This window comes from Aplysia californica, unplaced genomic scaffold (assembly GCF_000002075.1).
Source record: "Aplysia californica isolate F4 #8 unplaced genomic scaffold, AplCal3.0 scaffold00104, whole genome shotgun sequence".
In the NCBI taxonomy this organism is placed as follows: domain Eukaryota; kingdom Metazoa; phylum Mollusca; class Gastropoda; order Aplysiida; family Aplysiidae; genus Aplysia; species Aplysia californica.
Window position 1 is genome coordinate 144,997 of NW_004797374.1, and position 12,623 is coordinate 157,619.

The 12,623-nt window shown below is 39.0% G+C and overlaps 1 protein-coding gene across 1 annotated transcript in view; it reads left to right on the forward strand.

Annotated features, from left to right (window-relative positions):
- LOC101863574 (ATP-dependent translocase ABCB1) overlaps positions 1-12,623 on the forward strand; it is a gene marked incomplete in the record, with an annotated part of 82,729 nt that overhangs the window by 7,803 nt on the left and 62,303 nt on the right. Inside the window, 11 exon segments of the mRNA XM_013080880.2 lie at positions 785-956; positions 2,654-2,778; positions 4,336-4,510; positions 5,066-5,179; positions 6,343-6,453; positions 6,812-6,937; positions 7,267-7,470; positions 9,661-9,831; positions 10,635-10,796; positions 11,890-11,911; positions 12,421-12,524. Coding sequence (XP_012936334.2) covers positions 785-956; positions 2,654-2,778; positions 4,336-4,510; positions 5,066-5,179; positions 6,343-6,453; positions 6,812-6,937; positions 7,267-7,470; positions 9,661-9,831; positions 10,635-10,796; positions 11,890-11,911; positions 12,421-12,524 — 1,486 coding nt within the window.

Genomic DNA, 12,623 nt, shown 5'->3' on the forward strand with positions numbered 1-12,623 from the left:
TTGTATAATGCGCTGCTGGGCTATCGCTTGATTACAGAAAAAACCTTTCATACCTCGAATTTATTTATAGGTAAGAATACCTTACAGTTGAATAAGACTTGTTTTTGTTTGTTTGTTTTTGTAAAGTGTTTTACGGCGCTCGCAACTGCATAAGGTCATATGTGCGCGAGGGACACACCTAATATTTTCAGTTGGTAGGAAATTTGGAATTTTGCCCGGGTGGCGGCCGAAGCCTACTATTATCGATTTTAGACCACCAAGGCATCTTTAACGTGCGCAACTTGTACACGGGCCCTCCGAGATTTTTCGCCCTTGTCCGAGAAGGCTAGGTGTAAATCTTTTCTACCCGAAGATCAGGGGTGTGGCAGAAAGACAGCAGTAAGGAGGAGCCAAGGAGTAGCAGTAGACAGGCTGCAGAAAGAGTCAGGAGCCCAGAGGAGGGGGCAAAGGAGGTGAGGGGGTGGGGGCAGAAAGTGGAAATGAAAGCAGAAAACAGAAAATTGCTAGAGAGCAGGAAACGAGGTGAAAGGAGACAATTTTAGAGAAGAAAATTTTTCGGTCGCTACCCGGATTCGAACCCGGGACCTTTGAATGAGAGGCCAACACTTTAACTTCTAGGCCACGAGAGCCCCCTGAATAAGACTGCCCTTTGTAAGATCTGAATGAGGTGAAGAACAAGTACGCCCTGTGCACCCTACGTTTTGTTTTGAGATTGAATTGCATAGGAATGTTATTATGAAGTCATTTTGCATTACTTGAAATATTGTTCTCTTTGTCTTAACAGGGATGTTAACCATATTCAAAGTGGAATCGGCGACAGAATGGCTAACAGCATATACTACCTTTCAAGTAGCATTGCTTTGATGATATACTCCTTCATTGAAGGATGGGAATTGACACTTGTTGTTTTGTCAGTGTCTCCGTTCATTGGAATATGCTCAGCTATGATCTTAAAGGTGATAAGTTCTCTGTTATCGAGTGCACATTAGAAACTATAATATAAGTAAAGAAGAAGAGAGTGATATTTGGTCACTAAATAACCACACTGCGCAGAATATTATCTCCGTCGTGGCGAAAAGCGACGTTCCGTATTTGAAGTTTGAAAGCCCAAGAAGGCTGGGAACTGTGTTTGTTTTTAAGCTTTTAAGGTTTTAAAGGGGGGGGGGGGTATACCCCGAAAGTCCCGATTCGGCTCAAAATTATGGAATTTGAGTTGTAAGCATTTTTAGATTCCTCAGCCTTACCTACAACTATTTCATTGCATAAGAACCACCAAAAGCTATATTTTTTTCCCTTACCGGGCATGTTTGTCTCCACCATTTTCTCATAAAGTAAATATTTTATTTTTCTTTATCGGCCGTTTTCTCAAAACGCGATTTTCCTATATACCTTTTTGAATAACTCAACCATTTTGCATCCAATCTTTATGAAATTTTCACAGAAGGAAGAGAAGATGTAATACTAAAACTTTTTTGTTGAATTTTTTATATATAGAATATATTTTTGGTGGTGGTGTTTGGAGTGTGGGTTTTTACGGATTTTTTGCAAACTTGAATGCCACCTCTGAGAAAAATTCATTAAAAGATTTCTAATTCGTTTAGGAAAAAATCAACAGACAAACTTTAAGATCTAATGTTTGGTAACATGCATGCAAAAAACCCCTATCAATTTCCATGAACGATAAGTGCGGTATTCATTACGCAGGACATGTCAACAAAATCCAATATGGCCGCCGTATCCATGTAAACAAAACTTTTTTTCTGAAATTTGATTGCGGATTTTAAGACTCCTTACTATACTTGTTACATGTGTGAAATATGGTAAAATTTGTTCCTCTAATAAGCGAGATAGCCTTCAGGTGTAGCCCCCCCCCCCCTTAAGATTATTTATTTTAAAAAAATTACCCTGCGAACCTCTAACCCATGGTTTGTTATTCTAAACTACTGAACTGCAGCGTTGCTGTTGAAAATAAGTTGTCCTCATGCTAGTGACCTCTGGCTTGACTGCAGCCGTGGTATAGTAGACTCCATTTATAACAGTTTTAGTTATTACAGGATTTAGGCGATAGCTGGCTTACATGTATAATAAATCCCGGAGTCTGATCTCTTACGATATGTTTAAAAAAGTTCTTTGTGTTCTGGCATTTGGACAGACATGCTTGGCTATAACGGTGGTTGATAAAATCCAAAAGCAAACGGATAAGAGAGCAGAAAAAAACAAATGAAGTTAAACAACAGCCAATATTGCAGGCGAATTGCACCTAGGTACGTGGCCCACAGCTGTTCTAGGTTGATTGTGTACACATTATATGATGTGTCCGTGTGTGCTGGGGAGGGGGGGGGGTACTGGACGCACTTTGGTGTTGGTACCAGTCCATTTACGGACATTGCACGACGTTGGTCTGGTACATCGTCAAAAAATGTGTTTGCCTGACCTCAAAATCGCTGATCAAATTTTCCGTTTGTGAGTAGAGTTGTGCGGGGCAAAACGTATCGATTTTAAGAAAGATGTTTTAACCCCTTTTCTTTGTTCGTTTTTGTTATTCATCAAAACGCTATCTTCTGCATATCTTTCAAAAATATTGATTAAGAAAGTCTGAACGTAAATGTACTGCAGATCTGGTTCTATTTTCACTTGAACTTGATACCCACAGGCTCACGCTCTAATGTCATCCAAAGAACAAGCAGCCTACGCTAAAGCTGGTTCTATAGCAGAAGAAGTACTCGGTTCTATAAAGGCAGTCGTATCCTACGGTGGACAGGAGAAGGAAATCGACAGGTATGAGTATGAGATTATTCTACAGCCTGATAGGCACAGTTTATACAATTCAAAGCTGTGTGGGATACAGCATCCTAGTAGAAAACCGGACACACTTTATAAAATAGACCTTTCGACGTCCGCGATGTGTGTCGGCACTAGCGAGGCCATGTACACCATAGATTTCGGAAACATTATGTTCCTTGTAACATTTTAGGTAGTGGTGGCGGTAGCGATGATTGAGTTCAAAGTAATGTGAAAACTAAACAAAATATTTACCTTTGTTTTTGTTCACGGACGAAACAACTGAGGTAATGTTTTTTTTTCAAAGGAAATAAGAATTGGAATGAGATATGATGAACAGTAAGCCCTTATAATATGTCCTACTCTTATTTAACTCAATGTTCCTAATTCTTGTTGCAAGGAAAAAAAACCTCTTCAGTCGTGGAAGGTAAGTACATTTATAACGAAACGTATGCATTCGAACAATGTGACAAGAAACCATGAAAAAAACGACAAAAATACAATCTTCATTCTTTCTTTCCATCGTCTTTCTGATTTGCTCCATTCACAGAACATGTCTCGCCCAATTGTAATGTACACGAACAATGTTTGCCAGCAGTCAGATTGAAATCAAGTTTTAGTAATAAGGGTCATGCGCATTTACTGGCTGGTACGGAGAAGGATCACCTTGTTTAAAAATGACGTCACATAAATCATATCATAAAAGATATGAAAATAGAACACCTTTTTTGTCTTTGTGTTAATATCACTAGTAGTAGGAATAAATTTCATTTTCATGTACGTTGAGACCTTGAAGGAATACTACCCATCATATCACATCATTATTCTATAGCCTTTTGGAATGGGACATAAAAATGACATAATTCCATAACAACGTGCTTTTACGCCTGGTCAACAAATGAAAGCCTTGAAGTCTTGTTACTGGGATTTCATTGTACAGAGCTCACTTTCAACCTTATTGTGGCCGAAACCTTTCTTCGTATTCAAATGAGATGTATTAGATCCAATCAAATATAGCAAACTAGGTCATCTTGTAAAATCTGACTTCTTGTTGTTGCTACACTTCTGCCGTTCTCTTCTTTGCGTGTTTGTTTTTGTTCTGTACGGTGTGTAGAGCAAAATAAGTATGTTTAACTAGAGGTGTGGTACTCTGTTTATTTAGCTGATTTTAAAGTTTCATTTGGTTATCGATGCTCGAGCAAGGCTTCCACCACAAGCATGTCCTATCGGCAAATAAATTGCCATATGCCATATCAGCAAAACAGCCCATATCAATCGAATAGTCCTATTTTTTCTGAAATTATTTTTATTGAATCGTAAAGTGGATGTCTTCCACAAGGCTCATTAATGAACACCAAGCCAAAAAGAAATCAAATAGTTTTCAATTTAAGTGGTTTTCTACTTAAAATTTTAAAATTCGGCTAACGGCAAAGCACAACCTTTTTAAGTGGGTGGGTTTTTTTGCTCTTGTTTGTTTATTTCCTATTGTTCGTTTGTTTTTGTGTGTCTGAGTCACTGGCTTCCTTCAAATTCGACCATGGTATCTTATCTCAGGTACACAATCTACGTGCACGAAGCCAAGAAACGCGGTATCATAAAAGGCTTAGTGATTGGAGCCTCGATGGGCATGAACCATCTCTGTATCTATTGTCTCTACGCTATCTCCGTCTGGTACGGGGGTAAAAAAGTGCGAGATCACGATGACTACGACTTCGGTAAAGTGTTACTGGTGAGAAAAACTGAGCCTTTATTTATACGTTTTATTAACTCTACTCTTTGACTGGTGAGAAAAAAAGAACATTTATTTTTTTAGTTTATATCGACCGTACTCTTTGGTACTCAAATTTTCTTCGAGTGATAGTGATAAACGGGTTAAGGGAACTTTTAAAGAATATCATACACCATGTTAAATATTCTGTTTATTTAACAAATGAGTGTTTTATATGATGTGATATGGGCCAATGGCCTTAAACACTGAATAAACTTACTTACTTACTAACTTACTAACTTACTTACTTACTTACTTACTTACTTACTTACTTACTTACTTACTTACTTACTTACCTACTTACTTACTTACTTACTTACTTACTTACTTACTTACTTACAAACTCCACGAATCTATCGTATCTCATCTTACGATACCTTGCATTCTTTCAATTACTATTTTGAGAAACTGAGTTGGAAATATATGCATAAATAATCATTACTCAGTCTACATGAAAGGCGGGTGTGTTTTATTCACTTTTGCAATAACAAAAAAATAAATGCGCTATTTCTTCAGGTGTTGATCAGCATCCATTTGGGCAGCATGCATTTGGGAAAAGCGTTGGACAATATACAGTTTGTAGCAAGTGCACGCGGAGCTGCTGCCAAGGTGTACGAAGTCATTGACAGGGTAAGCAATCTGGGTAAATTTCTACGCGCTTCTACAAGGAGTCAAGACATGTATGTCATCCTGGTGACTTCGGACGCTCATTGAAATAATGAAATCGACAGAATTGACATTTTTCTACCCTCTGGGCAATTTTTACCGATTCTCTTTTAAATTGTAAGAGGGGGGGGCGGGGGTGATCCACGACTTCAATAACTATTTCAAATCACATAATCATGCGGATTTCACTGTAAAACGTTGATAAAAGTCACAAAAAATATAAATTGGGATTTTCTAAGGACATTGAAGCTATGGAAGTCTCCAAACTTTGACGACCATTTTCTCGCTAATTTTACCCCTGACACCAGGCGATCTCCAACTACTTAAACCACAGATCTCTCAACTTCTATTCAAGAGAGATGGGTATTTTTTTTCATCAAGAGCAAGAAACATAAACAAGCTTTAAGATAGTACCAAAACTCTTCATACAATACAATTGACAATCGGCGGACTCCACCGTGTCGTGACACATACCTATTCACAAACCCTCTTTCCGGCATGGCGTCACGGCTACCTCCATGTTGGTTCCATAGAGAGTGGAAATGAACGTAGTAGGTCTAGTGAGCTCTGAATGGAGGCATCAACTAGACGTTTACCCAAAAATGTGCTATGTAAAGTCATTCTCCTCGAATAAAATACATGCATTGTGTTTGGGGTTAGAATGTTTGCAGGGTGCAAAATGTCCCCATCCCTTCCTAGAGTAGTTTTATTTTAACATACAATCTTAAACGTGGATCATATTGTGTCTCGATTCCATTGCGATCTCTTCTACGTCTTTAGAAGGGGGATAAGCTTTTCATAAATACTGTGACATCGATGCTGAAGGTTTGATATTATATCCCTGTTAGTCACTAATACTAGCCAAAAGTGAAATTAAAATCCATTCAAAACTATTTAGATGGCAACAGAAGCCAACAAATGTAATTTTAAGAAGTGATGCAATAAATTTGATCTGCAGAAAATGGACATTGTTAAGGTAACCGTCATTTAAGAACACAGCATTCATGACCCTTGATCAAAACCATGATTCTAAATTTTTGGAGTCTTAGTAATTGCGTTGTAAGAGCAATGTGGGATGAAAAAAAATCAAGAAAAGTAAACATGTGCCATTTTCTTTCCTTTCATAGGTATCAGAAATAGACAGCAGCTCACCCTCGGGGTTAAAGCCCGCAACTTTAGCCGGCAGAATACGATTCAAAAACGTTCACTTCTCGTATCCTGCGAGGCCCGACGTTAAGGTGAGTAAAGAATCGAAATGAAGAAGCAAAGCAAGAATTAGAAATGAAAAAAATCGAGAAGAACGCCAGGTTGATCTTTCCCATTTACGACACGGAATGTTTTCCATAATGCTAGACAAAATAGATATATGAAGGGTAAATCGAGAGAAATAGAACTCAGAAAGAGATAAACAGCGTGAGAGAAAGAAAGAAAGAAGTAGATCGATATACATATAGAGGGAGAAAAGCAGAAAGAGGGAGAGAGAGAGAGAGAGAGAGAAACAGACAGACAGACAGACAGACAGACAGACAGACAGATTGACGGTGTTAAATAGGAACTCATGTACTGATTTTGATTCCTTGATTCGGTCTTCTTCAGGTGCTGGACGGACTGACCATAGAAGCCAAGCCTGGTCAAACAGTAGCGTTGATCGGCTCGAGTGGTTGTGGGAAAAGCACGTGCGTGCAGCTGCTGCTCCGCTTCTACGACCCGCTGCGTGGACAGGTGAAGTGAATAGCACGTATTAACTATCCAATTTTGCAAGATTTGTAGCGTGGAGACGGCTTTTTTCGTCAACGTTTATAACCCAATGTACTGATTCTGCTCGTGGCGAACTCATTTGGATTACTTGGAGACAATCGTGCTGAAACTCTCTCCAAATCACGCTCCGAGCTATTTTCGTTATAAAAATTATGTCATTTAGTTAAGTGCTATTTAATACATAAAGTCAGTAAAATTTAATTAAATGTTCCGCAGTCACCAGATTCTAGAAAAAACAAATGAAAACACAACAAGAGTCCAGAAAGATGATGTGAATTTCTGACTGTTCCCAGGTCTTCCTCGACGATCACGATCTAAAAGACCTGAACGTGAATTGGCTACGTCGACACATCGGTATCGTCAGCCAGGAACCAGTACTCTTTGACAAGAGCATCGGAGAGAACATTCGCTATGGCAAGGAAAACGCTACAATGGAAGATGTTATACGGGCGTCCAAGGAAGCCAACGCTTTCTCCTTTATCAATGCGCTTCCGGAGGTAACAGGGGTGTTCAAAGATTTTATTCGCTAGGAAGGAAGAATGGACTTTTTTCAGATAACCTTAAGCGATGGTAATAATAACGAGACGGAGAATTAATCCTAAGTTTGGAGTAAGTTGGATAAAGACACATATGTCAGATCAGCAATACCCCAAAGGCAATGATGTAGCATATATCGAGCCATCATGCATTTATCAGAAATACGAAAGTAGATTTAAGTTCCAGACAAAGAAAATACAATTTGATAATCTGCATGAATAACAAAGTTTCTTTTCAAAGTGCCCCCAAATAGTATATCTGTGTGTCTCTAAGTGTTGTCAAATGAGTAGATTGCAAGTCCTCAATAAGTGAATGTTCTGTCAGACTCGGAAATATCATGGGCTTGAATATAATTTTACTCTTCCCTCAACCTCACTGCGCACGTCATTTTTTAAATTCTCTCACTTTTGTCTAACATGCAGTTTCTTCGTTAGATTTTCCTTTCAAATGAAGTGGCTATTCGGACTCGAGTCTAAACAGCATTTGGCCTCCCGTGGCTATTTTGACTCAAACCCCAACGCGCATGCGCAATCACCGGATGTGTCGTAAGCAAAGTAGTCAGACTTACTCCACGAACGAAAAATGGTTTCATTCAGCAATGGCGATCGCTTTTCGTCTTTCATCGAATTCGACAGTTTGAGAAATAGGACAAGGTGTGGCAGAAGCGGAAGATGGAGAAATAGCGGTTACATTGGAGGGGCATACAAAGGGTGAAAGAGAAGCCACAGAAGAGGAGGAAAGAGGAGGGACAGAAGTGGGAGAAAGAGGAATGACAGAGGAGGAGGAAAGAAGGCAGGCAGAAGGAGCAGGAGAATCATTAGGAGATGTTAGGGGAGACGCAATGCGGGCAGAAGAGAGGGAAACCAGACCAGTAGAACTGGAGTTGGGGGAATTTAGGTGATTTTGAAGGGGGTGGTACTGGTAAAGGAGTTCAGAAGAAATTCCGTTATGCCAATGTCAGACTGGCTCAGCCAAAAGTCACGAGGCTGCCCAAACGAAAACAAACTTTCACTAAACGAAACAGGAAACGAAAGTGGCAAACGCCGACTGACTTCCAAGCTAAAGACCAAGAAGAAAGAAAAAATCTAATTCTGGCAGGTTATGTTGTGGATTCTGCTCGTGCCCCGTTTAAGATATCAGATTTGATGACCCCAGAAAATATACTTTCGTTATACGTATTTATAGATATGTCGACAGTAGAAGATCTTTTTGACGAGGAGGCATGGGAGGCACTGTAGGGGCGCATTTCTACGAGGGAGGAGAAAGATCTGCATGAGTGTTGTCATTGCAAGGAAATGAATGATGGCCGAATGTGAAAGCTGTTTAAGCTGGTACCATTACCACTGCGTTGAATTGCGCTCTGCTACTCAACTACCAAAGTGGTTTTGTGAAGCATGCAGAAATTAATGTTCCTCATATCGATTCCTGCATTACTTATGGATTGGTTGATTATTTTCCAAACTGACACTTTTGCTGTCATTTTAATATTGTTTTAAAATTTAATTTGCATTTTATTAGTCGCCAAAAAATGACAATTTAAATGACTTTATTAACATTTTAAGCTGATACCACTGCTGCAGACTGTAGAAGGATTGTTGCCTGTCTAACACTATCAGAATATGTATTGTTTTGTTCTGACTTTTTGAACATCATGTAAAGTATTAGTATGCTGTTTGAAAAGCTTTTCCTTTAGACCACTGTTACTTTGAATGACTGACGTTAGTTCTCTTTGGAATGGTTTTAACTTTTCTCTTCCTAATTCCTTACTGGACTTCCAACTGAACAAAGATTTTGTCTTTCTCGTCAAATAAAGCGGGTTTAGTCTACCTATTGATAGTTATAATCCTTTTTTGTTCTGAAACTTTGAGTTTCAATTCTTTTCACGGTTTTGAGATCAGATTGCCCTATTTTGTAACTGTTGTTCACTTTTGACGTTACTAATACTTTTTAAAAATTTGTGTCGAAAATTTTAGCCATAACGTTGAAACCGAGGAAGGCCAAGGCCGAATGCCTGTCCACTCCACATCCTGTACGCTCGGTGATTGTGCATTGGAGTTTGAGTCCGAATAGCCACGGGAGGATATTTAGACTCGAGTCCGAATAGCCGCGGCTTCCATTTTATTTGACCGTTTGAATTGTGAAATTTTCAGAAATTTGATACAATGGTTGGCGAACGGGGAGCTCAACTGAGTGGTGGTCAAAAACAACGTATTGCCATAGCCCGGGCGCTTGTCAGCAATCCCAAGATCCTTCTATTGGACGAGGCAACATCAGCCCTTGATTTGGAGAGTGAATCCATTGTACAGGAAGCTCTTGATAAGGTCAGTGGTGGCTGGTATGGGCAAGTGAGAGGCACAATTTATCACCGATGTTCCTTCTTCTCTTTCAGTCCACATGATCATGACCTCATTAAATGAAATACGAATAAGATTGTAAATATCAGCAGTGCGAACATATCACTACATTTTTGCACTGCTGTTGAACTATCACTTAATGTTTTATCATCCCTCATTTAACCTTTCAAAATCTATTTCTATTTCTTTCAAAGTTTAAAGCAAGACTTACACCTAACGCTTTTTACGCGTATTTTCTTATTTTAAAAAAATCTCTCAGATGGTTAGGCGCCTCTAAATATTTTTCGACAATGTTTCACCAATATCAATAATAATAACAATAATAATAACAACTACAACGACAACAACCACAACAACAACACAACAAAAACGATAATAATAATAATAATGATAAAAATAGTAATAATAATAATAATAACGAATTCCATTTATATAGCGCTTACGACTAGAAAAATGCTCAATCTGCTTTACAATGCTACAAAGCTCACCTGCTTAAATCGGCACCAGTATTTATTATTTCTCTCCATCTCCCCCCCCTCTCTCTCTGTCTCTCTCTCCCCCCTCTCTCCCTCTCTATCTCTCTCCCTCCACTCTCTACCCTCACCCCTCTCTCGCCAATGAAATCTTGAGTATAGGCGGTCTCAGAGAAATGAGCACACACACCACTTGTTACTGATCAACATAAATAGATATATTGAAAGAGTACATTGATATCAATATGTCCCGTGGATCGTGTTAGTACGTACCTTGAACAACATCCACATTCCCAGGCTCGAAAAGGAAGAACAACTCTCGTCATTGCGCATCGCCTGTCCACTGTGAGAACTGCTGACGTCATCATTGGCTTGAATAAAGGAAAAAGTGTTGAGATGGGGACCCACGAGGAACTGATGGAAAAACAAGGAATCTACTATGACTTAGTGACGAGCCAGGTAACGAGGAGGGAACGAATACTCTTCATTTGGCTTTCAGCCTGTTGACTTGGTACCAAGAAAAGGGCATTTGTGGTGTAGCGGTTAGGCACTTCGTCGTTCATGCAAAAGACATGAGTATGATTCTCATGTGGGGAGATTTCTTTAAATCGAGCATCTCCGTCTGTCTGCGGGGACGTTGTCTACTCTCATAGCCCGGGTTGGCCCTCACATATAGGGTCGAACCTCCCCACTTCCTAAATGATCTACGTTACACCAATGGAAAGGTAGAACACCATTATAATAACATGAAACTGACACTCTTACTCATACCTCTTGGTGCGCAAGAACAAATCGCATGATTACATAGCTTTACTGTCGTTTGATAGCTCACCGTGAACATCTTTAAAAAGGTGTGTTGTTTCATAGCCATCTTAGATAGTTCTTAGCCTTGGGGGTTGTAAATTTGAACTCTATGATCATTATTGAGTTTTGTATTTTCGCCTTGTTGATCAATTTATGCCTTTGTGAATAATATTATTTTTGCATGTGGACCCAATTTCAAATGGGGAAAAAAGAAAAAGAAGAAACGCTGAAGACAGAGACATAATAATATTATGTTAACCATCACAATTGATGAATTTAATTTCTTTGCAAACCTGCAAGATAGAAATTGAGCAACTAGTCTTTTGTGTCAACCTGGCCGTCTAAATGGATGCATGAATCCTGCCCTGGCTTAGGCTACTGGCCACCTTGCTAGTTGTTTGTGTGCATGTCCCTGTCTGTCTGACTCTTGACAGCTAAATTTTGGTAGTCAGGACATACAAAACAAAATCTACAGAGAGTGGAGAGGAAAAAAATAACATATCTAACCCAAATGTAATGTAACATTCATCTATGCATTAAAGACAATCACTTAATAAGTAGCATATCGATAGCTCAATAAGTATAGACGGACAGACAGGTAATTAACAAAGGTAAAGACACCAAACGACAAGACGACAGACAAATTTTCGGACAGAAACGACAAATCATGAATCAATGTGTACACAATGACAAGCGCATTGCCAGAGTAAATGTTATTAAATCTCTTTTTCGTGCATTCTCTTTTCAGACAGACCAACCTGATGAGAATGGTAAGCTATGCCTTCGTCAATTTTTAACACTCATAATCGCTGCTGTGAAAGTCACTCTGACGGAAATTCTGACATTGTTTTGAGGCACATGTAATCGGCGTTGAAAACATAACATTGTGAAGGTAAAGATGATTAGGATGGACGAAAGAGAGGGAGAAAAGAATTAACGGAGGAAACTAATTAAACAATTATGGCAACAAAAAATGCTATATATTTACAGCTTTCTGCTAATACTTAATTATAGCGCACGATCAACTTTTTGTCACCATGAAGCAGTTTGGTCATCCTCTTGCGTAAGAGAACAATTTCATATCAGGTTAGCAAAACACGCACTTGGAGGTTTTCCTTTTCCTGTTCATATCATCTAAGCAGTGTTTGCCCATTATTGTTATAATTAGTTTTAAGTTAAATAAAGCTTGCTAAACCTAGCATACTTCTCTTGATTAAACTCCAAAAAACAAACAAACAAACGTGGCCTTACTTTCACAAAAAGGGTTTTTCATCATCAGAACAAAGTTTGGATGTCCAGAAGAAAAAGGAAAACAAAGTCAAACAGAAAGCAGATTCAAGTGCTGTCGCCAAGGATTCTACTAAAGAGACGGAGAAAAATGAGGTATATATACACAAAGGAATCCCCTAAATGTGGCGTCACAGAGAGACTGAGAGAGAGAGAGAGAGAGAGAGAGAGAGAGAGAGAGAGAGAGAGAGAGAG